The sequence below is a fragment of the Mya arenaria genome, chromosome 4 (genome assembly GCF_026914265.1).
Source record: "Mya arenaria isolate MELC-2E11 chromosome 4, ASM2691426v1".
NCBI lineage: Eukaryota > Metazoa > Mollusca > Bivalvia > Myida > Myidae > Mya > Mya arenaria.
The window spans coordinates 52,781,415-52,809,351 of record NC_069125.1 but is presented as its reverse complement, the minus strand read 5'-3'; the positions used below and the strand labels follow the sequence as shown (position 1 = coordinate 52,809,351).

General features: G+C 38.5%; 1 protein-coding gene across 1 annotated transcript in view; it reads right to left on the bottom strand.

The window, feature by feature from the left end:
- Positions 1-1,313: 1,313 nt before the first annotated feature.
- The window catches only part of LOC128230622 (probable E3 ubiquitin-protein ligase HECTD4), a 52,507-nt gene continuing 25,883 nt past the window's right edge, over positions 1,314-27,937 (bottom strand). The window contains exons 31-69 of the mRNA XM_052943059.1: positions 27,725-27,871; positions 27,227-27,408; positions 26,732-26,963; positions 26,409-26,617; positions 25,801-25,963; positions 25,488-25,569; positions 24,558-24,748; positions 24,245-24,386; positions 23,789-23,959; positions 23,114-23,278; positions 22,648-22,788; positions 22,218-22,365; positions 21,908-22,008; positions 19,902-20,063; positions 19,455-19,603; positions 18,936-19,176; positions 18,448-18,715; positions 17,938-18,207; positions 17,449-17,714; positions 17,067-17,227; positions 16,688-16,841; positions 15,512-15,678; positions 15,187-15,283; positions 12,901-13,031; positions 11,987-12,732; positions 11,512-11,689; positions 9,930-11,231; positions 9,594-9,680; positions 8,941-9,016; positions 8,562-8,704; positions 8,206-8,396; positions 7,655-7,921; positions 7,224-7,379; positions 6,695-6,858; positions 6,276-6,428; positions 5,774-5,892; positions 4,965-5,160; positions 3,307-3,529; positions 1,314-2,949 (exon numbers count right to left, since the gene is read on the bottom strand). Of these exons, the coding sequence (XP_052799019.1) occupies positions 2,813-2,949; positions 3,307-3,529; positions 4,965-5,160; positions 5,774-5,892; positions 6,276-6,428; positions 6,695-6,858; positions 7,224-7,379; positions 7,655-7,921; positions 8,206-8,396; positions 8,562-8,704; positions 8,941-9,016; positions 9,594-9,680; positions 9,930-11,231; positions 11,512-11,689; positions 11,987-12,732; positions 12,901-13,031; positions 15,187-15,283; positions 15,512-15,678; positions 16,688-16,841; positions 17,067-17,227; positions 17,449-17,714; positions 17,938-18,207; positions 18,448-18,715; positions 18,936-19,176; positions 19,455-19,603; positions 19,902-20,063; positions 21,908-22,008; positions 22,218-22,365; positions 22,648-22,788; positions 23,114-23,278; positions 23,789-23,959; positions 24,245-24,386; positions 24,558-24,748; positions 25,488-25,569; positions 25,801-25,963; positions 26,409-26,617; positions 26,732-26,963; positions 27,227-27,408; positions 27,725-27,871 (8,278 nt within the window). The 3' untranslated portion in view covers positions 1,314-2,812. The remainder of the gene's footprint in view (positions 2,950-3,306; positions 3,530-4,964; positions 5,161-5,773; positions 5,893-6,275; positions 6,429-6,694; positions 6,859-7,223; positions 7,380-7,654; positions 7,922-8,205; positions 8,397-8,561; positions 8,705-8,940; positions 9,017-9,593; positions 9,681-9,929; positions 11,232-11,511; positions 11,690-11,986; positions 12,733-12,900; positions 13,032-15,186; positions 15,284-15,511; positions 15,679-16,687; positions 16,842-17,066; positions 17,228-17,448; positions 17,715-17,937; positions 18,208-18,447; positions 18,716-18,935; positions 19,177-19,454; positions 19,604-19,901; positions 20,064-21,907; positions 22,009-22,217; positions 22,366-22,647; positions 22,789-23,113; positions 23,279-23,788; positions 23,960-24,244; positions 24,387-24,557; positions 24,749-25,487; positions 25,570-25,800; positions 25,964-26,408; positions 26,618-26,731; positions 26,964-27,226; positions 27,409-27,724; positions 27,872-27,937) is intronic.

Sequence of the window (27,937 nt, the reverse complement as noted above, 5' to 3'; positions counted from 1 at the left end):
TTTATCTATAAACAAACATCATGCTGTAAAACTTCATTTATCAAAATGAAAGGTCAAGCTTTATTAACGTTTCCACATTAACCATATTGTCTTTTAAAAGAAGCCTCCTTGACCCGGCTGACTCATAATACTCAACACCAGGGTTAGTATTTACATGTGCCTGTTTGACACAAAGTTACGCTGTAAGTTATTCTTAAGTTATTGAGATGAAACAATTTGTTTATGTTACTTACAACAACCTTGACCCTACTGACCTCAAAGGTATTTGCAAAATATGTCTTCATGTAAGCTTTCTACACCAAAGTTTCATCATTATTCATCAATTCTATCTCAAGTTCATGAGAAGAGACCTTTTTTATTTTTAGAAAGTGACCTTGACCCTACTGACCTCAAAAATATTCCTCGGCCATATACAACATGGGGGGCTGACTGGCCAATCATTATAATGTCATATGATGTCAGTGGCGTGTAATATATTTTAAGTATTACACATGTGTACTATAACATTGCTATACTTCACGATTTTATCTAGTTTTAGAAGATTTCTTTTTTAGATTGTTCCATAAACTCCCATATAGCCCTAATAGTAACATTTTAGTTCAAGGGCACATAATGACTGCTGTCGACATAAATATGAATATACGGCATAAAAAAGCTTTATGGTGATCAAGTGAACCAAGTTTTAGAACAGTCCCTCTTAAACTGTGGAAGTTGTTTACTCCACAAACTTCAGTTCCATAATAGCTATAAAGTAAACAGACCAAACGCTTGAATGACTGGGGCACAACTGTTGAACTGTGTAAGGCACTTATACTTAATGTGGATCATGAGTACCAAAGTCTCCGAATAATCCCCCTAAAACTGCTCCATAGACTCGTTATAAACAAAAACAAGAATTTCAAGTGGACCTGTTGAACGACTGCTACAAATGATGATCACTACATAAAGCACTAGTATACTTTACCATGATGAAGAGTACCTAGTTCCCATACAACACCTATCAATCTGTAAAAGTAGTTTGCTTCACAAACTGCTTTGTAGCTTTAAAAAGAATAAGTTAAAGGGCCATAACTCTTTAAACAGTTTGCCATAACAGATGAAAGTGTGTACTTCACGGTGTTCTTGTGTACCAAGTTTCAGAACAATCTGTCAAAAGCTCTAGAATTTTTTTCTCCAGAAACAGTTTGCAAATACCTGCTTCCCCGTGACTGTCAAAATTTGTTTGTGGGTATATAATAACCAGATATTTGCAGTCACAGCAAATATTATTTCAAGGGTAATGTGAATTAAGAACAGTAATAACAAGATAATTTAAGTTTGTATTTATTTTCTACACAACTTGTATCACATAACTGATGAAAACAATCACAGTACAAGTTTATCACTGGATAGTGGAAACATGACTTTTCTATACAAGAATCTACAACAAGTATACCATTAAATAGCACATGTAACACAAAGGCATGGAGATTCATTAGCAGAGCTTTAAAATAACTTATCATTTCCTTCTTATTCAATTTCAATTTATTAAACATTTCTCTGACAAGTAATCAACATAACTAGCAAAATTATAATTCAAATGAAATGTTTGAAACTCATTGAAAATAAGAGTCTTGTTCTGCCATTGTTTCTCGCTTTATATATATTGGACAAAGGAACATCTTTTAACAAGCAATAAGCACATCCGTTTCCAGACCTTACATTAAAGTTACAGCATAATTATAAGGGAGTTATACATGTCTGCTAAAATCTTAATATTGGCTAGGTTAAGCCATCTGCAGCCAACTGTATAAAACTTGGAAAATTTGTCCACATCTAATCTTTATTCCTGTTTGCACATTTAAATGATATTATTGGTTAGTAGTAGTTATTGGATAAATATTGACCAATCAATAAACATTTTAGCTTACTTTGAACAAACCAAAAAACAACTAGTTTTATAGAATTGGCTACTGCAGTTACTCCAATATTCTTACACACAAATACCACTTAGAAACTATGAATACATGGAAAATAATGGGGGAGGGCTTTTCATTATAAACATAAATTTAAAACATAACAATTGGCTTCACAACACTGCAAAACATTATTTGAGTAACAAAACAAAAACTGAACAACATTGTACAATACATCAACAAACTTTTACAAAGAACTTATATAAAAGCCTAATATCAATAAAATACACCCATTGATCATCATATACATATTGCTGACTTCCAACAAACTGTTAAATATACATCTCTCGCCAAAAAAAGCAATTTTCATTCTTTTAGCGTACTACAACTATATATCTGAAAATATACAATATTTATAAATAGAATAAACACTAAGGTCATAACCACGGACCTATACAACGGTTTATAGGTCTGTGTAATAACTAAATAAATATTAAAAGATAATTAAAATTGTTGTTACCCACATTTGCAAATGAGCATACTTTTTCAGCACACAGTCACATAGTCACCATTTCTCAAAGAAACAAATTGTGTTTCTACGTTGTCATAGCAATGATACAGGTCATCTAAAATGGCTAACAGTGTTAATTCATATCAATTAATTCAATATGCTAATTGAAAAAATAGTGATCACCACAACATGTTTTGAGTGTGCCTTGTCACAATAAATATTCAAATTTGTAGAATCGCAGCATCTTAAATGAAATACTAAGCCATTTCTTACCCTAAGTAGTATGTGAGAATATGAATGATAAACACAACATGACTAGGGGGGAACTTTTGCTTCATCCAAGACAACAGTGTCCTTTTTCAAAATTAGCTAAATATATAGCTGTAAATGAAGTTTGGTACTGTTCCTATCCACTAAGTGGGTCTTCGCGGCAGTGTATGGCATACATGAGACGTTGTGTCATCACCTCTTGACTCGAGTATTGTGGCAGTTTGATCATGAACATGCATGTCTCTACTCTGATATATCGCTCATCTGGGGAACCTGGATAAATGAACAGATTTGAAGGAAAGAAAATTCTTTAATATTCATTCATTCTATTTTTTTTAAGTGTGAAAAAAACTCAAATACACAATTCTATATAACAGACAATGGGTTTGAATGAAAATATTGAAAGATCTGCTACCCAAATTTTTTAACTCAATTCAAACTGATTAAGACACTTTCTCATCCAAAAACAAGTACTCTTACATTTAAATTATACTAATTCACTTACAAGATACAAGAATCATTATTTAAAGTCGGGTATATGATAACAAGAAACATTAGCTCAATGAGCTATTTTCTGACATAAAGTGGATAGAGTGAGTGTATGTGAAGACAAGTAAACCAACTGCCTACCTCCCTGTCCATCCGGAGGGGCTATCTTCATGGGGTAGGGAGGCACATGGGCCGTATCAGCTCCCCCATCCTTGCAGGGGCACGTCTGGGGGATGCGTTCTTGATTGCTTGCAAACTTGATGAACCTGGCCAGGTCCTCATCCCCCAGGGACTCTAGTGCCAACCAGAAGTACTTGATGTGCCGGTCCGTTTCCATCAACCCCACCTGGTACATTGTGTGGGCCTGCGAGTACAAACAATATAACGCATAATTTTACATACTTTAAAAACAAATGGATGGTTGTTTTGTAAGAAAAAAATGACGGCTCCCCCTATGCACATCGTTACAGTATGTTGAATATAGGCATATGACCTTTGACCTGAACTATTTGTAACATGCGCTCTGCGCATCGTCTCAATATGGAAATCATTAGCAGTACTTGCATGCGACACATTGTCTCGGTATGTAAAACACATGTGGCAAGTTTTTTTAAAATCTGTCCATACAAGAACAAGTTACAGACCATACAGGAGAAGTTGAACCCAACACACAGATGGGCAGATGGTGTGATTTTGATTCGCCAACCTTTTGGGGCATACAAATAAGTGTTGCTTTTAATGAAGATATGATTGCATAACAATTCTTGTGCAATTTTTAGAAAACGGAAGACAATGAATTATGAATTACTTAATTTTAAATCCATAATAGGTCAGCTACTGGTGAAGTGCAACCTATTTCATGATAACATCATACAATTTTGCAGACTTTATACAGACAAGATTTTTTTTTCAAATATCCTATTTGACCTTTGACTTATTAACTTGAATAAAACAATAAGGGTCATCAACCGGACTAAGGTGACATATCACTGGAGTACTGGCCCAAAAATAATGGGGGTCATGTTCAAGGGCAAACTACTTATGGAGTTTCATGGTCATTGGTCAGTCTGTTCTTAGTTATTATGCAGACAATGTTTTCAAGTAACAGTTGACTGTTACCTTGACCTTTCAAACTAAAGGGATCATCTACATATTAAGGCCAACCACCCATCAGAAATTTCAACAAACATTGTTACAGGTATTTCAAAGTAGCCACACTAATTTCAAAAAACTAAAAGGGCAGGAAATGACATATTCAGAAGATTCTAAGATGCTCAGTAATGTTGAACGTACATTTCATTTTTTTTTCAATATTATCTTCATCAATGGAATATTACAGTACCATTAGTGTTGTTTAATCTCTTGAAGTAAAGTTACTAATTTTATTATTAAAAATAAAATGGGGATGTTGATGTTACACTTGAGACTGGGCTTGAACACAGGGTCTTAAAACATTTCGGGGAAATAAGTCTAAAATCAGGCCATCAGTTTCTGACAAAAATATTTTCACTTTTTCCTTGCTATGGACCAGAGTTGAGCATATAATACAAGTGTTTAAAAAAACTATGAAAGCTGCCCGTTGAAATTGACTGAGAAGTTTAAGAAGTTTAGGACATTTGAAGCAATTATTGACTTCTACCATTGACAACAGGCCAGCCTCAGAGCTGACCTTGTGCACCAGATGTGCTCTGGTGAGCTGAAATAAGTATAAGACAGACCTAGAATGGACTAATATCCTATGTTTCCCATCAAGAACTAGACAATCAATTTGACAGCCAAAATGTATCTTTTGCCCCGACCTTCAAGAAGTCTATGCTGACAGCAGGAAGCCCACAGGTCCTCATCTCCATGTCATGGGGGGCCATCAATGTTAGGAGCTGTAGGGGGAGCACTGTGGCCACACCCGCCTTCAGGGCCTCAATACGTTGCTGGTTCACAAGCTCCGACTGTCGTAATTCACGAATAGCATCTATGTACTGCTGACGGTTTTCCCAACTTAAAATCAAACATTCAAAATTAATTAAACATTCAAAATCCAGTGAAAGTCATATGTAAAATACTTAATATCATTTAAAACTAATCACATTTAATTGTTGCCAAACAGATTGTCAAAATATTAAGAAAACAAGACATTGTCAAAATGAGGTGGATTGTAACAATGTCATCCAATCTGTCTGCATAAAGTACAACATTTATATGTTTCAATCTATAAAACATATCAACTGATGAAAAAAAAGACATATTAACCATTCATAAGACCAAACAAATCCATATGAAAACAATGAATATGTATACAAGAACCCTCCCTGACTCGTTAAGCACAACAATAGGCCAATAGATCAATTATCCGGTGATTGAAGATGACCTCGACGACACACGTACCAATTAATGGATTAGTGTCAACATGTCCTGTGTTTTACGACCAGTGTCCCGGACAGGCAAAATAGCTGACTTACATTGGTAAAATTAAGATAATCGATTCCGAGATTGACTTTCCGGGACAAACATGCACCCTCCGTGACTCCATGACAGAGATACGATTTCCGGTATAATCCCGGACGTCCGGGACGTTTTCACATGTATGTATTAAGTCTTCATTCTGTCTTACCTGACAAGTATGTGCCTGCCGTTGGGCACCAGCTGTACTTCCTCCCCGGAGAGTGATGGATACACAAACCTCGGGTAGACGTCCGCACACAGGGCCAACAACTCTCCCTCGCTCTCGGCCTGACACAACAAACAAAACAAGAAAATAATAAATACATATTTTACTTATTTGAAATTGATTAATATTCAGTTAACAGTAGCATGTACATCTCATGAAACTGATTTGTCTGTAAGGTTAGAAAAAATTGGAGCAAAATGTTTTTGGAAAACATCATGGCTTTTATAAGCAGACCTATAAATTTAACAAACACAGTATTAAAATTAATGAGAACATGTTATAAACAAAGTGTTATAGAACAAGAGTTTATTTTATAAATACATGAGTAATGGAAAGAACATGTGAAAATCATTCATTTTACAATCTACATGTGTTTCAATAAGTCAGAGCAAAAAAATATTATTTTTAGAGTGATCAGTCTACACATATATTATCAGGCACCTACCAACTCTATCTTCTTCAGGTAGTTGTAGGTCAGGTGGTCAGCCTCCTTGATGTCCACAACAGAATCCATGGGAACACCCACCAGCGCTTTCCAGAATGAGGCCATCAGGTCCAGGCCAATAGGGATGTCAGCACGGATGGTGATACCCAACAACTACAATGTAACATTTGCTTATCTCCTGATCAGTGAAAATTAAATGGATAATTGCAGTCTGACTGTAATGCGCTGTTTTTGTTTATGAAATTTCAATTTATCAGTTGTTGGGAAATGCTTAGCTAGCTATCTGTCTATTCACAATAAAACACTTAAAACATTATGAAAGCCTAAAAACAACAATGAAAATCTACTACATCTTAAAACCAGCATAATTATATTCAGTGTTTTACTGACAACTGCATTTTTATTTGTAGGTAGTTTACCTGTCCTAGGAAGGTGACAAGATTCTGTTCTGATTGAGAGAGGAGTCCTGGTCGGAGAATACAGCGGCCCCTGTTGTTGGGCCCAGAAATGGGAACCAGCAGACCTAGGAGGGGCTCTTGGATCTCACGTGCCATCTTCCACAGGAAGTGACGGAATGAGCCACCTGTAATGAATAAATTTCATCAATTCTTTTTCTTTGAGTTATGCTACACATTTTCTATATGGTCACAAAGAACCTTTGACACTATATCTATATAAACTTTCCTTATGAATTATAATAATGAAAAATGAATTTCTATCATCTCATCTTAAAGGTACACGAGTTCAATAATTGCAAATGATGAAATATGGTTATTTCTTAAAGAAATTGGAATAACTTGTTGAATTTTACTTCTAAAATAGAATCTTCTCTAAATGTTATAAATGATTTTTTCAAGAATAGGCTCACAAGACGAAACACACTGCATACATAAATACCAATAAACATGGAAAGGTATCTCGTTTCTTGGTGTTTTAACTAATACACACTTGTTCCATGGACCTCCTCGCCAGTGAACTTGACGTTGAAGGCGTATGTGGGGTCTCCTCCAAGGGCCAGCCTCACACACAGCTGGCTGGAAGGTACCTGGGCCAGCTGGCGGTATGCCTGACAGTAGCTTGTGTTGGCACACACCTCCTGCTCTCCTGGAAACAACATTCATACACATGTTGGAGAACACTATTTGTTGGAGCAAAAATATGATTCATCTTCAACATTCTTTTTATTTTGTATTCTGATTAATACATGTATTTTACCAAAAACATGGGTTATTTAAGAAGCATATGACTATCTGACATTGAAATTTCTTACAAGACTTGCTATATTATATATTTTAACAAGAAAGGACTTAAAGCATCATTCTTGCAAACTTGTGTTAATTTGAACCCCTGATTCCCTTGAAAACAGTGTATAAAATAACCTGTAATGTCTTCCAGTGGATCTAGGCTGATTTCTGGTGCAGCCTGGTCTGGTTTTCTCTTGGCTGTGGCATTCAGTATTCTGTTTATGAGAGCACACTTGGTGTCATAGAAAATGAGACCTCTGACCTTGGACAGGAGGGCAGCAGTGCTGCGACTGTAGGTCTCCTGGGGTCGTAGGTCAATCAGGGGCAAGAAAAAGGTCTCCAGAGTGTTGTTAAGGGACTGGAGGAAGGCAAACCTCAGGCGAATGCTCTCTATTGGAATACCTACAACAACAGTAATATTTCGACAAAGAATAATGCTGTAGCCATTTTATGTCATTGATTTTAATATGTTTTGTTTAAACATATGTATTTGAACCTCATGTACAGAATACAGTACATAAATGAAATTAAACAATAGAATCTATAATAATAATAATGAATAAAAAACAAACTATGAATAACTAGATATATTTTTAGATACACCTACATATCTGTTCAAGTGTATATAAGTGTACAGGATCCAACAAACATAGAAAAAATTACTGTTATTTCAAAGGCTGACTAACCTTGCAAACATGCAAAGTTCTCGCTGGCGAGGTCAGCCTGGGTGACCAGTATCTCATGTGGGTGGAGCCTGGCAGGGGTGACGGCCAGTCGACGACAGAACGAGTTCACAAACTGGGTCAAGGATGCGTCTAACTCTGGTGTCCACTGGCGAGAAAACTGCTGCGCTTGACTGTTGTCTAGACATGCACACCTGAAAAGATTTGTGTTGTACATGTGATGTTTCTGTACATAAGAAGAGTCTATACAAGCTGCTCTATATTATTAAGATTTTTACAGTAATATGTGTAAACTGTTTTAGACATGGAAAACAATATTCTCAGTACCACCTGTGTGATACTACTGGTAATAAAAGTACCTCTCAAAGTGTATATCGAAGCCACACGAGAGGATGGCCCTCCAGACTGCCCGCACGTCCTGCTTTACCATGTCGGCCACATACTGCAGGAACCCATCCAGAGTCAGGCAGTGGCGCTCCTCTAACTTCTCAACACTGTCAGACTACAAACAAACAATCTTGTAAAGTGGTAGTTAATTAACTTTATCTATTTTACAAGTACATGACATTGTATCTGAGCTACATGTACATCAAAATCAATATTAAAGTTATTCTATAGCTGACTCAACGAACATTTTTTCAGTTTTATATACCAGGGTAAATTGATGTTTGTTAATAAATCGAAACCAGACCAAATCATCTATGAACATTTAAACTATATTTTATACTATTAAATAACCTTTGTTGGTTTTTCTGTGTCTGGGACTTCATCCTTTTCACTTTTCTCTCTATACTTCTTGTCCTTCGATGATGGTCTAGAAATTCAAAGTATAAAGAGTAATGATGCTTTTATCTTACAAAAGGAATAACTATCAACACATCAACACATATATCTTAGGTCAGTCTTCATCTGTCAGACAGTAAGTGTATAAAATGCTTAAAACTATTCAAAAGCAGTAAGCACCCTTTAAAGATGCAATTCAGTAGCATGACAAAGCATAACAAAAATAGTGTAACATATAATACAGAGAATCTTTCTGATCAGTTCAAATTACAGTTACTAACTTACTATCAACAGGCATAAATAGCTTGCTAAATCTTGTTTATCATTCAAGATTACTTTAAATGAAAACAAGAGCATCATATCACTAGTAGATGCCAAAACTTGTGGGTTTTTTTGAAAAGGGGCATAACTCCATAAAATATTATTTAAGCTAGAGTAATTGGCTTTGCTATACATTTGTGTACTGTCATTGGCAAAATGAAAGTGTACTAAACTTAATCTGAATACCATGACAGCATTTTGAGTTATGATCAAATATGTTTTTGAATGACACCACTGCTTCCGCCGCCCCGGCTATCTCAACTTTCTTAAAAAAAGGACATCCTTACTTCTCCACAAAGGCTACTAGTTTCTCCTTAGAGCTCTTCTGTGGTTTCTTCCCTTTACCCTTTCCCGCTCTGTCACTGCTTGGGGACCTGATACAGGTAACACAGTGATCAGATACAGCTTTACATGGCCTATTACAAGAGCTCTAGTTCTTTGAATCCACTACACATAGTGGTTATCCTAACTAAATACGATCATATCTTTATGGAATTTTACACATATTTAACAATGTTGTCTATAATTCTGCTTTGAATTGAAAATGAAATAAGGCTTTGGATGTACAAGAAAAATCTGGGTCATATTTAATACAAAAATACATGCGTATAAAATCCACCAACCCCTCTTTGTCTGGAGTGAGGACCATGCCATATCTCCTAAGGACCTGCATCACCTGTTCTGTTGTGGATTTCTTGGGAGGGCGAATGTTGCTGAAGAACGCACATAGCAGATTCTCTGGTGTGTGCTGCAGGATTTGCTCCTTGCTCAGGCAGATATAACCCGACTCCTGCCGAAACTCTGGGGATCCGTGACGCTGTTCAACGATGAAACAACTTGTGAACACTTCTGTAAGAGCAAGAGTAGCGGCATCTCCTATCTCTGTCTCATCTTTGTCTTGAAAGAACTTGAACTTAAGATAATTCTCCAAAGGAGTGTTTGCATTGTCTTCCTGACAGAGAAGGTTTGGCCCAACCATGGCAATGCTGGGCATCTCCAACACATCATCCTGGTCTACTGACGTGCCTTCAAACAACGACTGACTTTTAATTAAGCTTTTCTTAATGTTCTCAATTTTGGTCTTAGACATGACTGACACAACAGCATATCCCCTAAGTTTTGTTTCTCTGACTACATCGGTGTCCTTGTCTGGGGATTCTGGTTCTTCCTCTTTTGATTCTGTAGTGGCTGCAGCCTGTTTTGTTGCCTTATCTGGTTCACCACCTTCCGCTGTTGCTCCAGCACTTGTCTCTTCCTCTGAAGGCTTCACCTCAGCCTCAGCCTCTGGCACTTTGGCTGTAGATTCACTTGAAGCTTCATCCTTTAAACCTGCAGGCTTTACACTTTCAACAGTATCATATGGCAAGTAAATCTCATCTCTATCAATACCTCCATTAGACTTAAAGATAGATCTCAAAGCCTGTTTGACAAACTCAGGGTCTAGTTTTACTGGTATACCTGTGATGATAATCAGTCTCTGGTGGGCTGTTATTGCATTTAGCACCTGGTTGGCATCAGACACAGCATTCACTAGAGCAACTATTCCATTCTTCTCATTGAATGCCAGGCATCTCAGAATATGTGAGACAATGAGAGCCCTATGCATCCACAGTTCATCTTCTGGCTTGCCACCTTTACCATGTGGTGGCTTTGGGTCTTTACCACCCTCTCTCTCCTTCCCTTCCTTGGGAGGCCCGGGATCTTTGTATGGCCCTGGTTCCAAGGAAGCCCCAGATGCCAAGACAGTTGCCGATGCCGAGGCTGATGCAGTGGTAGCACTGGAGTCACTTGCTGATGGTGTGGCACTGGAACTGGCTGATCCTGCAGGAGCCGTGAGGTCCACCTCACTCTCACTGGGGCGCCGAGGCTCATCTCGCTTCTGGGCACTGTCTTTTCTGTCACGCTTTGCCTTCAGCTTCTTACGCCTGGCAAAAAACGTATTCAGACTATTTATGTAACATTGTTTCTGTGTAATGTGTGGTTACAAACATTTGCAAGTTCACACATGTTTTATATAAAATTTTATCAAATGTTTCATCAATGTGTAAATTTTAACTATTCATGAATGATCTACAATTCTTTTAATGCAGTCTAAAATTTAAAATCTCAGTAAAAGTAATAGAGAATTTTGCAGAGAAGTAGCAATACGTTCATATATGGAAGTTATTGCAATGTACATTATGACTAGAATACAATGCAGATTACTTTGATGAGTGTGTGGGGCTGGCAGGGGGGCGGGGCACAAGGTCTAGAGACAACCCATGGTCCACTCCTCGGGAACGACCCGTGGGTTTGTTCAGCTCCCCTACAGCAAGGTTCAGCTCCATCAGTGCATGGAAGTAGGTGGAAAACCTTCCCTGGTCTGTCACTCCAATACCCATACCTGTAAAACATGTTCATATCATTATTCTTTTCAAAAGAACCTACAATAGTGTCTTAACTGATATGATAAAGCACAATATTGTATATTTCAACCATGCTGACATCAAACAGGTTACACCCTATGTTATCGTCTTTTACACATGTATTAAGATTGTAAAAACCACACAATAGGACGATGTTGTTAATCATTTAATTACTCGTGACTTAAGCTTACAGCCTACAATTATTTATTTTAGATTGATAACAAAGAGACCAACAATTATGTATTGCAAAGTGTTGAAACAAGACCAAGACAAACCTGTGCCACTGGATGTGGTTTTAGTTTCCCAACCCTTTGTTTCAGTCTCATAGAGGATCTTAAGTTCATTCTGGAGTACAACCATAAGGCCTGTGTTGACATTCAGGTGTGGATGGGGGGACGGGAGACGGGTGCCATTACACCCCTCACTGTTGTGGTACACCCTGATCAGCTGGGCCAGGGCTTGAAAAACATACTCCTTCACAAGCGCAGGGGTGTCTGTCCTCCAAAGGTACAGACAGATCTGCTCAATCATGTGACTGAAGACTGGTGGAGTTATCACTATGTTATCAAGGTTCCACAGGCTATCATTTGGACTCTTGGTCTCCACTGGTTTGTGTTTATGCTTTTGTTGTTGTTGCTGTTGTTGTTGTGACTGGGATGAACTGGAGCTGGGCATGTCCCACAATCTGCTGGACTCTTCCTGCTTGGGCAGGGCACAGCTCTTGATACCACACCCATATTTCTCTGTGATCAGGGTCTCAATGTATGCCATGGAGAGGAGAAACTGTGGGGGCAGGGCGTGGATGGTGATTATGATTCCAGGGGGTGGGGACACCCCGACCTTGATGTGGATACAGTCACTGGGGATGATGGCAGGGGTGTACTGGTCTGCCTGGTTACTGGTGGAGGAAGTATCACGTGGGTAGCTCACTACCTCCTGTTTCGATACCTGACCTGTCTTCTTGATTCGCTGGCCAGTGTAGCAAAATATGCGGGCCCAGGGAGATTTGTACAGGGACGTCCTGAGTAAGACAAAAAACAGACCTAAGGAATTGCCATTCAACATACATGTTCATTCAAATGGGTTATATCTTTTCTTAATTTCATACAAAGGAAACTCTGAACATCTACGAATGGAAAACAATCAATCACAATCATGTTCAGACACAACACATATCTGACTAACTTACTCTTTCTTTGTGGACTTAGGGTCTGTTTTACAGGACACAACCAGGCAGGCAGCCCCTGGGAAGTACATGTCTGTCTGGGTTTTACTCTCACTCACTGGGAACTCTTCATAAGGAAACATCTCAGGGGCCGTCTGAAACAAGTCATTAGTTCATAACTATGGATGTTCTACACATTACATATCTGAATTTTAACAACATCATTACAATAATAAATGACTTGTGCTTTATCTTCTAACACCTAACATTACAAACCTGAGCCCCAACTTGCCTAACACGACACAGGAAATGTTCACACAAGTTCTAATTTATTTCCAACGATAATGAAAGTCTTTACAAAGAAAATGTTAACAATTGTATAACCTGAATTAATTTCTTAACTGTTGACATGTCACTATCATCAAATGCAAGGACCATAACTCTCACCTAACTATGTGCAGCTGCAAACAAAATCCCAGGCACACACCTAATTCACCCTAACAACATTACCCAAAGGTTTCATGACCCTAGGTCATATAGTTTTTGAGTTTTGAATAACACAACTTCAAAAATGCAAATTTATAGTAATTGAAGGGCCATAGCCTTCCCCTTACTATGAGTATCTGCAAACAAAACCCCAGGTGCACAACTTCATCATCTCAAGAACATTTTCCTAAAGGGGGTTAAAGACTCTAGTTAGATATTTTTTTGTGTTTTGAATGACTGAAGTTTGTATAATACTTAGGGACTGACTCACGAATGAAATGACAAGGGCAAATCCCCACCAGAAATGGGAGCATTAAAAAGATATGGCCCAACAAGAGTGACACTCACAAAATACGCCCATCAATAATTTCTTGGATTCTAAGACAACTTACTGTCACATTGGCCCTTTGAGAAGCAAGCTTTTCAAGAAGCAAATGATTTGGCACAATATGGCATTAACAGTAGAAATTTTTTATTTTAATTCGAGGGTTTCGAGTCAAAAGGTGCTAAAATGTCTATAATTTTCATAGGCACTTAGAACCTTTGGGGACCACGCCCAAATCATGCCCAAAGACGATCAACGTGTTCGGGATTTGAAAAACAACATTCATGTAAAAATCGTCTCCAAGAGATGATTCATCCTTAATCGTACCCAAGAGACAATCAGTGTGTACTTGGCAAAGCATTTATACCGGCAAACATTCTTGGTAAAGATTTTATAGCTACAAACCGAGGGGTGAATGCGAAAAGGTTCTAAGTGACATTAAATAAAGAAGCAGATAGAACCTTTTCGCTTTCACCCCTCGAAACATTTTCAGCAAGTTTGGTGAAGGTCAGATGAGAATTGTTCAAGTTAGAGAGTAGACAAAGCTTAAATGGGAAGGGCAGTAATCCTGAAGTGCTTCGGGGCATTTGGCTGATTATCATACTTGACCGATTTATTTTACCAACAAATATTTTCAGCAAGTTTGGTGAAGATCAGATGATAACTGTTCAAATTAGACAGTGGACAAAGCAAAAATGGCAAATTTTGACCAATTCAAGGGCCATAATCCTGAAGAGTCTGGCTGGTTATAGAACTTTGCCAAGAATATATACCAACAAACATTTATAGTAGCAAGTTTGGTGAAATTCGGATAAAAACTGTTCAAGTTTGAGAGTAGACAAAGCTAAAATGGCCAATTTTGATAAATTCAGGGGGCCATAACTCTGGAGTGCCTAAAGCGATTAGGATAGTTATCGAACTTGACCTAGATATTTCACCAACAAACACTTTCATGAAGTTTGGTGGAAATTGGATGAGAAATGTTCAAGTTAGAGAGCGGACAAAGCTAAAATGGACAATTTTGACAAATTCAGGGGGCCATAACTCTGGAGTGCCTAAAGCGATTTGGCTGGTTATTGAACTTGACCGAGATATTTCACCAACAAACACTTTCATGACGTTTGGTGGAAATTGGATAAGAAATGATCAAGTTAGAGAGCGGACAAAGCTAAAATGGACAATTTTGACAAATTCAGGGGGCCATAACTCTGGAGTGCCTAAAGCGATTTGGCTGGTTATCGAACTTGACCTAGATATTTCACCAACAAACACTTTCATGAAGTTTGGTGGAAATTGGATGAGAAATGTTCAAGTTAGAGAGCGGACAACATTGTGGAAACGCCCGCCCGCCCGCCCGCCATGGGTGTTCCCATAATACGGCCATCGTAAGATGGGCATATAAAAAAGAATATACATATTTGAATGTTAAATCACAAAAGGTATATGAACAAAGATTTATACAGTGGATATATTTTTATACATGAACAGTAGAGTCTCACCTGTAGGCATGTACATATCTGGTTGGTAAGCTCTATCAGGTAATCCTCTCCCTGACCGGCCGCCCTTGCAATCGCTGTTGCCAGCTCATGCTTCAATCTGAAATGGCAGCCGTATATGTACATACAGAACAATTGATCACAAAAGAATCTGTTGAAACAAGACTCTGACCATTTGAAATCAACCTCTTGTGTTCATAAAGGTACTACGGTAAGCGGTTCTTTATTAAATGTAACTCAGAATCATTCAACCCTTTAAAAAGTAGGATAACAGACTATATCATTTTTATTGAATGGAAGTTTATCTATAACAATATAGCAACCATACCTGTCTACATTGCTGTACATGAGGCTGGGGAGTGAGCAGCTGTGAGAGGCGAGGCAGTGTTGGGCGGAGTCCGTGAGCACCAGGGACTTGCCAGTGATTGTCCCATGCGGCTGGGGAGCCCTCAGCAGCTCATTGGATAACAGCTGGATGTTCTCTATGTCCAACTCCTTGAAACAGTAATATTCATTTGTAGATACAATGGTTACATGTGTTTGAAATTCACTGGATCTTTGTTAAAAGTAGGTCGGGATTTGGGGGACCGATAGGGGCCTCCCAAATCAGGTTTTAAAGGGGGCAGACTAAAGTAGCCAGGTGGGCTGACACTATTTGTTATTATTTACCCAGCTACCAGGTTATTATGAAAACCCTGTAGATATGGTTTTCATTGTCTAAAATATCAACGTTACATGTAGTTCACATCTTGTTTTTTTTTTAATTACTACAAAAGGTTCACAGATTCTACCACCCATTGTATAAACTGGAACTGCAACAGGAGGAACAAATATCCCCACATCCTGCCTGGACACAGGAATGGTAAACTATTTCCATCTGCCTTATCATCACCATTTTCATTTTTTGGTAAAATAAATTGGAAAAAAAATCTATACCTTCATGAAACATTTTTGAATTGCTATCAAAGTAAATCGTGATCTATATTTCATAGTGTTAACCTGTGTACCCAAAATCATTTAAATCCATTCTAACTGTCTGGAATTGTTTAGAAGATTCAAAGTAAAAAGGGGACAAAACTCTGTAATAAATGAGTGGTTTGTAACCAAAGTCAAACATGACCTGTATTTTATTGTGTTAAACTTGCATACCAAAAACTATTTTAATTTGTCAATTCTTTAATGAGTTATTGTAGTGCAAATTCTGTGTTAAAAGGGAGCCATGATCCTGTCAAAAATAGCTAGTTGGTAACCAATGTCAAACTTGATGTGTTTAACATGTGTTCCCTGTATATTTAAATCTGTTAAGCATTTCATGAGTTATTGTATGGACAAGACCAACAGAGCCACTGACAAGCTCACTCCTATAAACCACCTCCCTCAAATGTTGTTTTGTGGGTTATAACTTCATTATGTTGATAGTTTGTCTGGAAACAAGAATATACAAGCTAAGATATAGACGTTTGACTTGTGAATACTAAGCAGTTCTAATAATTGAGTGTTTTACCTGTAGTAGTGCAGCACTTGCAGCCATCCCTGATGCGAGGCTTGAAGAACACGAGAAGGCTCCCATAGCGGAGGAGTTACAGTGGTCTATCAGCTTCAACAGGGCTGTACGACAGTACATCCTGGCTAGAGTTCGCTCTGTCCTCATCAATTCTCTGTAATGTACACAAATTATGATCAATTAACAAAACTAATATATAAAAAGTTTACTGAAGCATGTAACATAAAAGACTAAAATAATTGTGCTTACCATTGTTTCTTATTTTCTGCACATACAACTCAAATATCAAGTCTCATACAGATGAGATTAAGACAATCGCAAGTCTATGAATGAAAACATCATATATTGCTTCAAAACACATAGCAACAACTTCTCAAACCTGTGAATGTTGACATTGCAAGTATCGAGTATTTGTCCACCAGTGATGGTTGACTTTCGATGCCCCTGGGGTGGTCTCTCCAGGGAGTTGAGGGGATACCAGTAGCGGACCAGCACACCCTCACTCCGCAGGTATGTCTCCACCTGAACCAGCTCATTGCCCTGGTATATTTAATGTTCAACAATGATGTCAGTGTTAAAAAAAACATATTTCATATGTGTAAAATCATGAATTAGCTCTATAGAATGATTACACACCAATATGATGTTTAATTTAGTGCTGTTAGCAGAATGTTTCCATTGACAATATTTTCAGTGATGATATCCCAACATTAAACTTGTGAGCAAATATCGCAGGAATGCACTAAATGATCTTAACTTACCGATTCAACATCTAGCACAGTGCCAGTGAGCCCAAATGTTTTAAGCATGGACCTGACAGCAAACTTTGGGAGGACTTGAGTGGCAGTGGCGCTGCCTCCCGTTGGGTCCTTGATCACGACGGTGGTTCCCTTGCGGACACGATCGATGGTAAACTTGGCCAAATCCTCCTTGATGTCCTCAATTGTTGGCAGGTGGAGGTCCCGTGGCATTCCACCATTCTCCTCATACAGGAACTCCACTGTCTGTCTTGCTATATCTGTCATTCCTGCCAGAGAAAGAATACTATTACAAATGTGGGTGAAGGAAAATCTTGAATGTGTAATTGTGATTTTTCTAAGAAATGTTATGGCAAAGTTCATATCTGACAAATCAATTATAATGCAATAGAGTTGTCTTCGCATGTATGTTATCAGTATATTTATTCAACAAAAGACTTACTGATCAGATGTATTATTTATATTGTCAATTTCAATATCAGCAATAAGTACCCAGCTGTAGAGCCCCTTTGATCTGCTCCAGGCCATCTTTCCTCTCAGCCTCGTTCCTAAACCTTCTTCTTATAACAGGGAACACCTTCTGTTCCCAGGCCTTGACAAGAAGGGCGTAGTGATCCTCCTGACTGTGGTCCTCCTCTGTGGATTCCTCATCACTCAGAGTGTCCTGGGCAGGCAGGCCAGCTCGTGGGTCCGGCCCTGTGCTCAACATGCTGTCATAGCTTTGGAACAACTTGTACACCTTGCTTGCCTCTGGGCTATATTCTAGAAATGATATCATTTTGGTCTTATTACCAACCAAGGTGTGTTCTATTCATCAAACCTATCTATTGATAACAATGCTACATATTTTTGGCATTAAAATTTCCACATAATTTGTACATGTAATTATAAATAATGCACATTAAGAGGTACTTAACTAAGATGTTGCATTTTACTGCGAAGGTGCAAATAACTTCTGTGTTTTAAATCCTGTGTTTTACTAGTTTACAAGAAAATACCTACCTTTGAGGGGTTTAGGTATGGGAACTGTTTTACATGCAGGCCCAGCAGGTGTGGAGATGTCAGTGATTTCACTGAGGTTACTGGGTGTGGAAGGGGCAGAAACTGCCCCCTCACTATCACTATCCGACGTTGTGTTGAATGGCAGGTGGTTGAAACTTTCTCGGATTTCTCGTGTCAGGTCATCAGCCTCGTCTGCAGCCTCCCTGTGCTGCTGTCCCTCGGCAAAAGCAAATGATCTTGTACCAAAGTTAGCCTTCACCCTTGTGGCCTGTAATGGCAATTGCATAATTCACAATACACAGTACTTGATACAATGCTGTAAAAAAATGTTATCAATGCATTCAAACAAAGGCAAATGTTTTGCCATCAAAAAAGCATCAAAATTAAGATTTAAAACATGTACTTATTTCATTGAATTTAAACTCATAACAGTCATTTTTCAATGTGTAAAAAAACAATTTGCAATTAAGTCCTCTAACTATGTGTACCTTTTTCTGGATGTGAACAACTGGGTACATGGCTCCAGCCACATCATCGATCCAAGGCTGGAGCTTGCGGCCATTATAAGTGAAGTAGACCTTCCCCTTGGGTGTTTCCCCGGGCATGGGTGCATTACCGTTCCTTTCCCAGCCAATACCAGCAACATCGCCCGCCCCAACCGTACAGTCCAGCCTCACACTGCGCCACTGTAGAAGGCTTGCTCCATTGTAGTGAACTGCCTTACCATTGCTGAAAAAAACCCATAAAAAGTTTAAATTCAAATCATCAATTTTTGTTCAGTAGGAAATACACATGAATCTTTTGTGTTTGCAAAGAAGGCTAACATGTTTTCACTACTTTTTGGCAATACTGTAAATATTTTAACTTTTCAACACCTCGACAATTTTACACAGGTTATTTTTAAATCTAAATGGTCTGATTAATGAAACTTTTTAAAACTGTTTCGCACAGGGGAATTTAAAAGTACATGAACAAAGATAAAATTTATACTGGAGAAGTTCACTTACTTCAGGAAGAGGCAAGTCCCCACAGGGTTTGTCCATGCCCCGTCCTTTTTCTCAGCCACAGGCGCAAACCCAAATGACACAAATGCAGAGCTCTCTTCTTGGCTGTCACCAAAGGAACAGATCTCTAACTCCCAGTAAAATGAAGGAGCCTAAATGAAAAACAACAATTTAGGTCAAAACATTGATACATGTGAATACACTGTATTACTAAAATACATGAGCTGAAACCAAAACAGTGCAACCATTTTTTTATTCACAGATCACAAAAAAAATGAGTGCATGATTTTATATTAATAGACGAAAGTTGAATGTGAAATAGTTGCAAATATGAAGAGTATTGATACATAAAGAATTTTAGACATGCAATTTGCTAACAACTAATGCTTTATACACCGGTAAATAAAAAGCAAAACTTGACTACATGTATACCGTAATAAATGGTATAACCTGTTGTGGTATGGGTATGTTGGCGTACACAATGGTCCCCCGTGGGAGGCCTCCACCTGCACTCGGGTCCCCCAGGAAGGTAACCCCAGACAGACTGTGGGAGAACAGGCAAGCCCGCACAGGAGGGAAATTTCGGTTAGGGTCCCAAGTCATCTCCTTGTTCTGAAAGTAAACCCATGTTTCTCTCTTTGGTAAGGATCATACATATTATTTTACGACATGAGAAATAACACAAACTAGAGCTGTCACAGGAGTGATGAATACCCCCAAATGCCGCCTGGACACAGGAATGGCAAACCATTTCTTTGAAAAGAGGCCATAACTCCAAGGTTACTGCACACTGCATCTTCTTTTATCATGCATGTATTGTTTATTTCTATTTTTACTAACAGTGACCTTGACCTTGGCCCCACCAGCCCCAATATCAAACTTGACCTGTTTCTTCTGATGTTACACATGTGTACCAAATTTTTTTTAAATCTGTCTAGCCTTTCATGAGTTATTGTCCGGAAACCATGAAAAACGACCGACCGACCGACCGACAAGCTCACTAACTTGATCTGTATCTTCTGATGTTACACCTGTGTACCAAAAATTGTTCAAATCCGTCTAGCCTTTCATGAGTTATCGTCCAGAAACCGTTTTTCTTTTTTTAGTAACAGTGACCTTGACCTTGGCCCCACCAGCCCCAATATCGAACTTGACCTGTATCTTCTGATGTTCCACCTGTGTACGAATTTTTTTTCAAATCTGTCAAGCCTTTCATGAGTTATTGTCCGGAAACCGTTTTTCTATTTTTAGTAACAGTGACCTTGACCTTGGCCCCACCAGCCCCAATATCGAACTTGACCTGTATCTTCTGATGTTACACCTGTGTACCAAAATTTTTCAAATCTGTCAAGCCTTTCATGAGTTATCGTCCAGAAACCATGAAAAACGACAGACCGACCGACGGACCGACAAGCTCACTCCTATATACCCCCTCAAACTTTGTTTGTGGGGGTATAATTAACTAGACATCTATTTATTCACATTTTCCATAAAAATAATTAATTGAATAGACATATGTATTTTATAGACATTATACAAAAATACTGCAATGTTTATAATACTGGCATGGCACATTCTATTACAAACATATTATATTTGCATGACACATAACAAAAGTAAATCGGTACAAAGGAAAAAATCATAGAAACTATAATGTGGAGATATTTGATCACAATGTTACTCTGCTAGGTTATGCCGTAGTCAGAGAATATGAGGAAAGACCCCAAGCGGCACGCCAACGACATGTGTTAACCAAATAAAAACTAATGCCTAATGCTGTGGTTATGATAATGTTTTGCGTAATTATATCCTTTATCCATATCCTTCACAATTTTCGCAAGATTCAAATTCTGAAAATTCCTAATAGCCAAAAATTAGGGGATACACGGGAGAAACCTAGTGAACACTATTCAGGCTTAACCCTGGCCCCGAATTACATTCCAATTTTTGCAATTGTAACCAACAGCATTTAATGGATATATTCCACCAATAACCTGCACGATCCATCCTCCCAACCCCATGGTCAAGGGAGATAAAACCTTGATTAAAAAAATACTGCAATATGATTTGAAGGAAAAACAACAACAAATGCAATTGTGTTAAAATTTCAAATCGTCACTAGAATAAGATACTGCTTCTTTGTCAAAGTCTCAGGCACAAGGCACAGATATAATACTAGAAATGACCTTTAAATGTGAATGTGTCAGTGCCTTAAAGTAGACTAAGCTGAAGGTTTGTGACAAAAGTTAGAAGGACTGTGTACAGAGGGCATATACTGTTGGGTTACAACAAAAAGCGATTTTGTTTTTCCATTGTGGACTGCATGATATTTACCATTTAACAGACAATTGGAACGACAATGTGTGTGTTTAGAATATTTATACATGTACATAAAATCAGCTTGAAAGATGATTGTTTTGGAAGTCTTACTATAGTTTCTCAACCACATGACTTACCCTGCTGTCGACCTTGCTGGGTGGTGGGGGTGGTTTGGCACAGTCTCTATACAGAGTCCTCAGTCTCTCACAATGGGCCTCAACCACAGGCTGACGTAACCCTGTGTAAAATACAGGAGGGTAAATACATATGTTTGACTTAAAACATTTGCAAACAATACATTATTGAATGATTTTCTTGCTTTCTCCATCAGTGCATCATTTTAAATGATTAAAAAATACAAAAAAATGGGAATTTCCCCTTAAAGTACATGTATGTTATCGTAAATGACTGCACAAAACTGCAAACAACAAGTCCCACATTTCCTACCTGTGCTGCAGTCCTTGGCAAGGGACTTGAGCATGTCAATGGTGGAACCACAGTGCTGTATGAACTGCTTGGTGAAGTCTATATCCTGGAGATAGAGCGCCAGCACCCCACACGCCCGCGTCTCTAGCTCACCTACCACTCGGCAGATCTGGTGTGGAAAAACAAATATGTGAAATGTTCATAAATTATTATATTAAAACATAAAATGTACTTGCTTATTTTCAAGTCATGTCTGCATTTGCTATACTCTCACACACATTTTAATACACTTTAAGCCCGATAGAATTTTTCAACAAGGTCTTAGACAAGATTTTAGATCTGTATTAAGAGAGGGAATACAACAGCTTTAAAATAACCTGATATAACCCTAACAAGGATAAGGTTTCACACCTTTTTCTACTTCACCCATTTTTCAAGACATTAAGGTTACCTGGTTTGATATGCTATTTCCATCATCAGAAAATGGCATAGCCTGCTGCAGGGCAGACACATTATCATCATGGGGCAGCAGAATAGCCTGCATGGCTGTCACCACTGCATCAGTCAGGGACAGGCAACGGCTGGCAAACATCTGCAAATAGATACACCATTTTTGGGACACTAAGAGAAGCATATGTGGCATAATTTTGTTTTATATTCTGACTGCACACCTCTCTTATCCAACTGTAAGTGAATAAACAGGGGCTGCAGAGACATAGCAACCTGTTAAGTACCCACCAGCTCTACACCAGTTGACAGTCAAACTATTGATGTGTCATAATGGTTTACATACAGAGAGCTTTCTAAATATAGCACATTCATTATCCTGTCATAGAATACTGCCAAAGAACCATAGTCATCAAAGCACAGAAATGGAATTTCTGACATGTAAGCAAACATTGAAATGGGGAAATTACCCTGTTTCTGACTGGCTGTACACGGGAGAAGGGGACCTGTATGTTGTCACTATAGCGTGGGGAGTATGTGCCTGGGGGGTCGGGGTCCAGCTTCAATGTGACCAGCCCTGTTTGCTGGGACATCGTCACTACAGTACCTGTAGAATTCTCAACATTGGCCACAACCTACAAGAAAGATAAATTGTAATTTATCACAAAGATTATTGATATTACATCAACATGACCTTAAGGGCCTAGTTTAAGCCTTCTATAAGTGACCCCACCAAATCTGTGTACAGTACACAACCTCTGTGTATTGATCTTAATTTACTTGCCTTGATCCCACTTACCAGATTTCTGTTCTGAGTATCCTGCTGTGCAGTTTTGGAGGTTTTATTATAAAAATGGACCTCAAATGGCCTTGAGCAAATTAATGAAAACACAGGAAATTGGCCCCTACTGTGACACCAGTGCAATTAGCAGACATGGGATTATCATGCCAAACATTCCTTAAGCTAGGCCTTTAAATGAAAGCCTCTAATTTCAGCATTAAAACCTAATTTGTAGAAGAGGTACAAGAATACAAATTAATAATGATGCTGTCTTCAAGTTTAAATAACCAAATAAACAAAACAAGGTGCCTTTATATACAAAAGGCTTATTTAAGGAATGCATATGTAAGTCCAGGTGTTTTACCTCAACCTTGCATCCTGGTTTGATTGACTCCTGGAATCCTCCGAGTGCACAGAGGGCGGCATTCACCTGCCTCGCCATGGACATGAGCTGGTGGGAGTGGCAGCGTGGGGAACTCAGACCCTCCAGAGAGTTCAACAACACTGGTAGGCCTGTGAGCGCATTGGTTAGCACCTGAACAAACAATAGTGAATTATTCATGGTGAATTGTTTATTATTGTACCTACTAATTTGTCCATGTATACAAAGGAAAACAATGCAGAGCACCAATATTTGTAATTCACAACTAATCACTACGCTCTTTTAAATCTTTATAAATAGATATTTTGAATCCCTATGTTGACAACAAAAATTATACATCAGCCACTTTGCCACCATGGCCATCACAATACCTTATTTTTCAACAGGCAACAAGCCCAAAACAAATACTTGTATCATAATTGAAGCCTGCTATCATACCCTGTGAACAGCATCTGACCAGGACTTCCCGGTGTCCGTGTGGTAGTCTGGGGTGTTCAACAGGCTGTGTAACAGCTCTATAACCTCCGCTGCCATACTGTTGGCCACATGGCCACTGATAAAGGGACGCAGAGGGTCAGTCCTAAAATACATAGAAGAATCGTTTTAATCATAAGCTGGATCAAAAATGGTTAAGCACCAAAGGTAGGCCACAAGATGAAGCAATTAACGCAATTAAAATTTTGAGCAAAAATCTCCATGCCACAGATAAGGTATTGCTGATGCCTTTTTTCTGCATGATAAATCCACATACCTAGCTAATTCAGAGTTTTTGTCTCTACAGATGATCTCTTTCTCTGTCTTTTTCTTGTCTCCAGTGGAGAGATCTGTGGGCGGGGAATCAACTGGGGGCCCTGTGGACACAACCAGTCCCATCTGGGCCCAGCGGGCTGCCTTCCTCAGGGCTGTCAAGGCATCCTCTGTCACAACTTCTGCCTTGTGGTTCTGATAAAAAAGATTTATTGAAAAATCCAACACAAACAGTCATAACCAATTATTGCAGAACATCATCATTCAGATATAAGATGTACATTATATCGCATGATGTATCCAATAAACATGATGTGAATGGGATCATTCCTATGTCATGTCACTTGTGGACAGGTTGTCTGTCGGAGGACGCTTTTCAGCGAAGGTCAAAGTAATACATGTGATTATACAACACTGTTGTATTATCTATTGATGAAATACAATACCTGTATGGACAATTGAACAATTTAATGACAACCAGGGTCATCTTAGTTATTGATGAAATACAATACCTGTATGGACAATTGAACAATTTAATGACAACCAGGGTCATCTTAGTTATTGATGAAATACAATACCTGTATGGACAATTGAACAATTTAATGACAACCGGGGTCATCTTAGTTATTGATGAAATACAATACCTGTATGGACAATTGAACAATTTAATGACAACCGGGGTCATCTTAGTTATTGATGAAATACAATACCTGTATGGACAATTGAACAATTTAATGACAACCAGGGTCATCTTAGTTATTGATGAAATACAATACCTGTATGGACAATTGAACAATTTAATGACAACCAGGGTCATCTTAATTATTGATGAAAGAAAATTGATATGATCTTGAAATTCTTTACCTGTTCAATAATTTCATAAGGTTATCCAATTTTCCACTGTCATTAATTTTCTATAGGACAATTCCCTTACCTTAGTCATCTCCCTGTCCAGTCTGACCACCTTCTCCATGTTTGGACCGGGACCTCCCAGACGGAAAGGTCTGTTGTCTGAACTGTAACAACATAATTATACAGTAAAATACTTACATCCAAAAGTATTACTTTCATGTAATTTAAAAGACTAAACACCCTGATCGTAAAGAAAATCAGAATGACCAACTTTAACAAAAGGCGGAAAGAAGCCAAATATATTTTATAATGCTATCACTGTTGCAAAACCGGGATGATATCACACAGAACAAGGACAAAGCAGCATAACTTTATCAAATAAATAATCTCCTTACCTGAGAAGAGGTTGGATGACTTCATGTGAGAACTGATCCTCTCTCTTGTGTATGAACACTGACAGACGGCCATTCTGGATGACCACATCATCACTGGAATCCTTATCTTTGTTCAAGTCTGAGTCCATAGACTGGGTACGACTAGCAACAGTTGCCAGATCACCTGGAAGAAAAAAAGTTATAATTATCATTCAAATTAGGTGCAGTCAAATCACTTTATAGATCACCTGGAAGAAAAAAAGTTTAATAATTCAAATTAGGTGCAGTCAAATCACTTTATAGATCACCTGGAAGAAAAATAAGTTAAATAATTCAAATTAGGTGCAGTCAAATCACTTTATTGATCACCTGGAAGAAAAATAAGTTAAATAATTCAAATTAAGTGCAGTCAAATCACTTTATGTAATCACAGTAGTATGACTATTATCTAGAGTAAGTGTTAAACAATACCAGTCTACAAAGGAGTAACATTGGTTCACTAGTAAATTTCTCTTAAAATAGACACCAGTATTGGTTTTTACTCGGGGAAAAGACTAAGAGTGAAATTCTGCAAGATATCAATTTATCACACAAACTACATGGATACCATACATAAGGTGTATACAAACCTGGCACAAGAAAGTCCCCAAGTCTGGCCAGCAGGAGTGATACAATCTTGGCAGGTGGGTCAGAGATAGGCCTGGATGTGTTCCAGTGGCTGGCTGCAAGGGCTTGACCCCAGGCGGGAAGCTCCACCTGCTCACACTCCATGGCGTCCATCAGCGGCAACGCCACCCGACACAGCTGCAGAATGATCAACACGAGCTTTGGCGAGGGCCTGGAATAGATTTAAAATATTAAATGGTCATTTAATATTATAGTTACACAATGTTAACATATCAAAAAGAGAATATTTAAAGCTATATTGCCATCAACTTGATAATAGTCCTACCTCTGATCTAGGAGCAGTGAGAGCAGTTTGGAGACACAGGCAGGCTGACTGAGGATGGCCTTGCCCATGTGAGAGCGGGAGAGGTTATTCAGAAGGGACAGGACCTCCTGTAAGGCCTCACTGCCTGCCGCCTCATTACCACTAGACTCTGTCGCACGTGCCAAATGGTTTGTTAGGAGTACAGACACCTGCCGAGCCAGACCAGAGTGCTCCAGGTCTTCATAAAGGGATCCTGCATAAATAGAAGAGTATATAAAATACTATTCAATCTATAAAGTGCCCACGGTTTAGTATTTTTGCCTTATCAATCATTGATGACAAACATACATGTACAACTAGCAATTTCAATGCAATAACACTTGTATTAAGCATACTGAAGAAAGGAAGTACTTTGTTTTAAAAGAATACAATTTCTAAAGAGTGGCCCTTAACAATTACTAACGTTTGCACTAAGGTGAGGACATGTATATACGAAGTTTAAATGTTTCAGCCTACCTTCCTCTGTCTCCCACATGACACATCTATTAGCGAGGACCTGGAAACCCGCCCAGGCCATGGCGGACACACGTTGTCTGGTGGACTGGCTCTCTCGACACTCCGACCGGTGGGATGCCAGGCTGCATAGCTTGTCCAGCAAGTGAACCAGACCAGAGCGTACTAAACACTTCTCCTCAGCCCTGTAGATGAACACATTTGTTTATTGATCTAGATGAGAATAAAAACTTTGCTGTCTGAGCTTTAAACCCAGAAGCTTATCATACAAGACCATTTGTAAGCAATGGAAATTGAATGATATTAAGAGTACTTGTTGGAGTTTATTTAATACCATAATTATGAGTGTCATGAAATCCTAGTATCAACAAATAACATTTAGAGAACCTTATACTAATATATGAGTTATGTTATTGACATTTTTCGAACAATTTTTAAACATGTTCATGTTAGTACTGAACATCTATGACCAACAATGTGTTATAATACACCTATAAATACCTGGTGTACGGTATGATACAGAGAAGTCCTATGCTGTTACAGCAGGCTATTGGATAGCGGGAGACAACCTGTACCACAGAGGTCATTGTCTCAGCAAACGCCTCCCGCACCTGGCTCACCATGCCACCACATGTCAGCTCCTCTACCCTGGATATAAAGAATACAGTTTATTTGAAAACTTTTGACAAAGATACAGTTGTTATTCTTTTATAG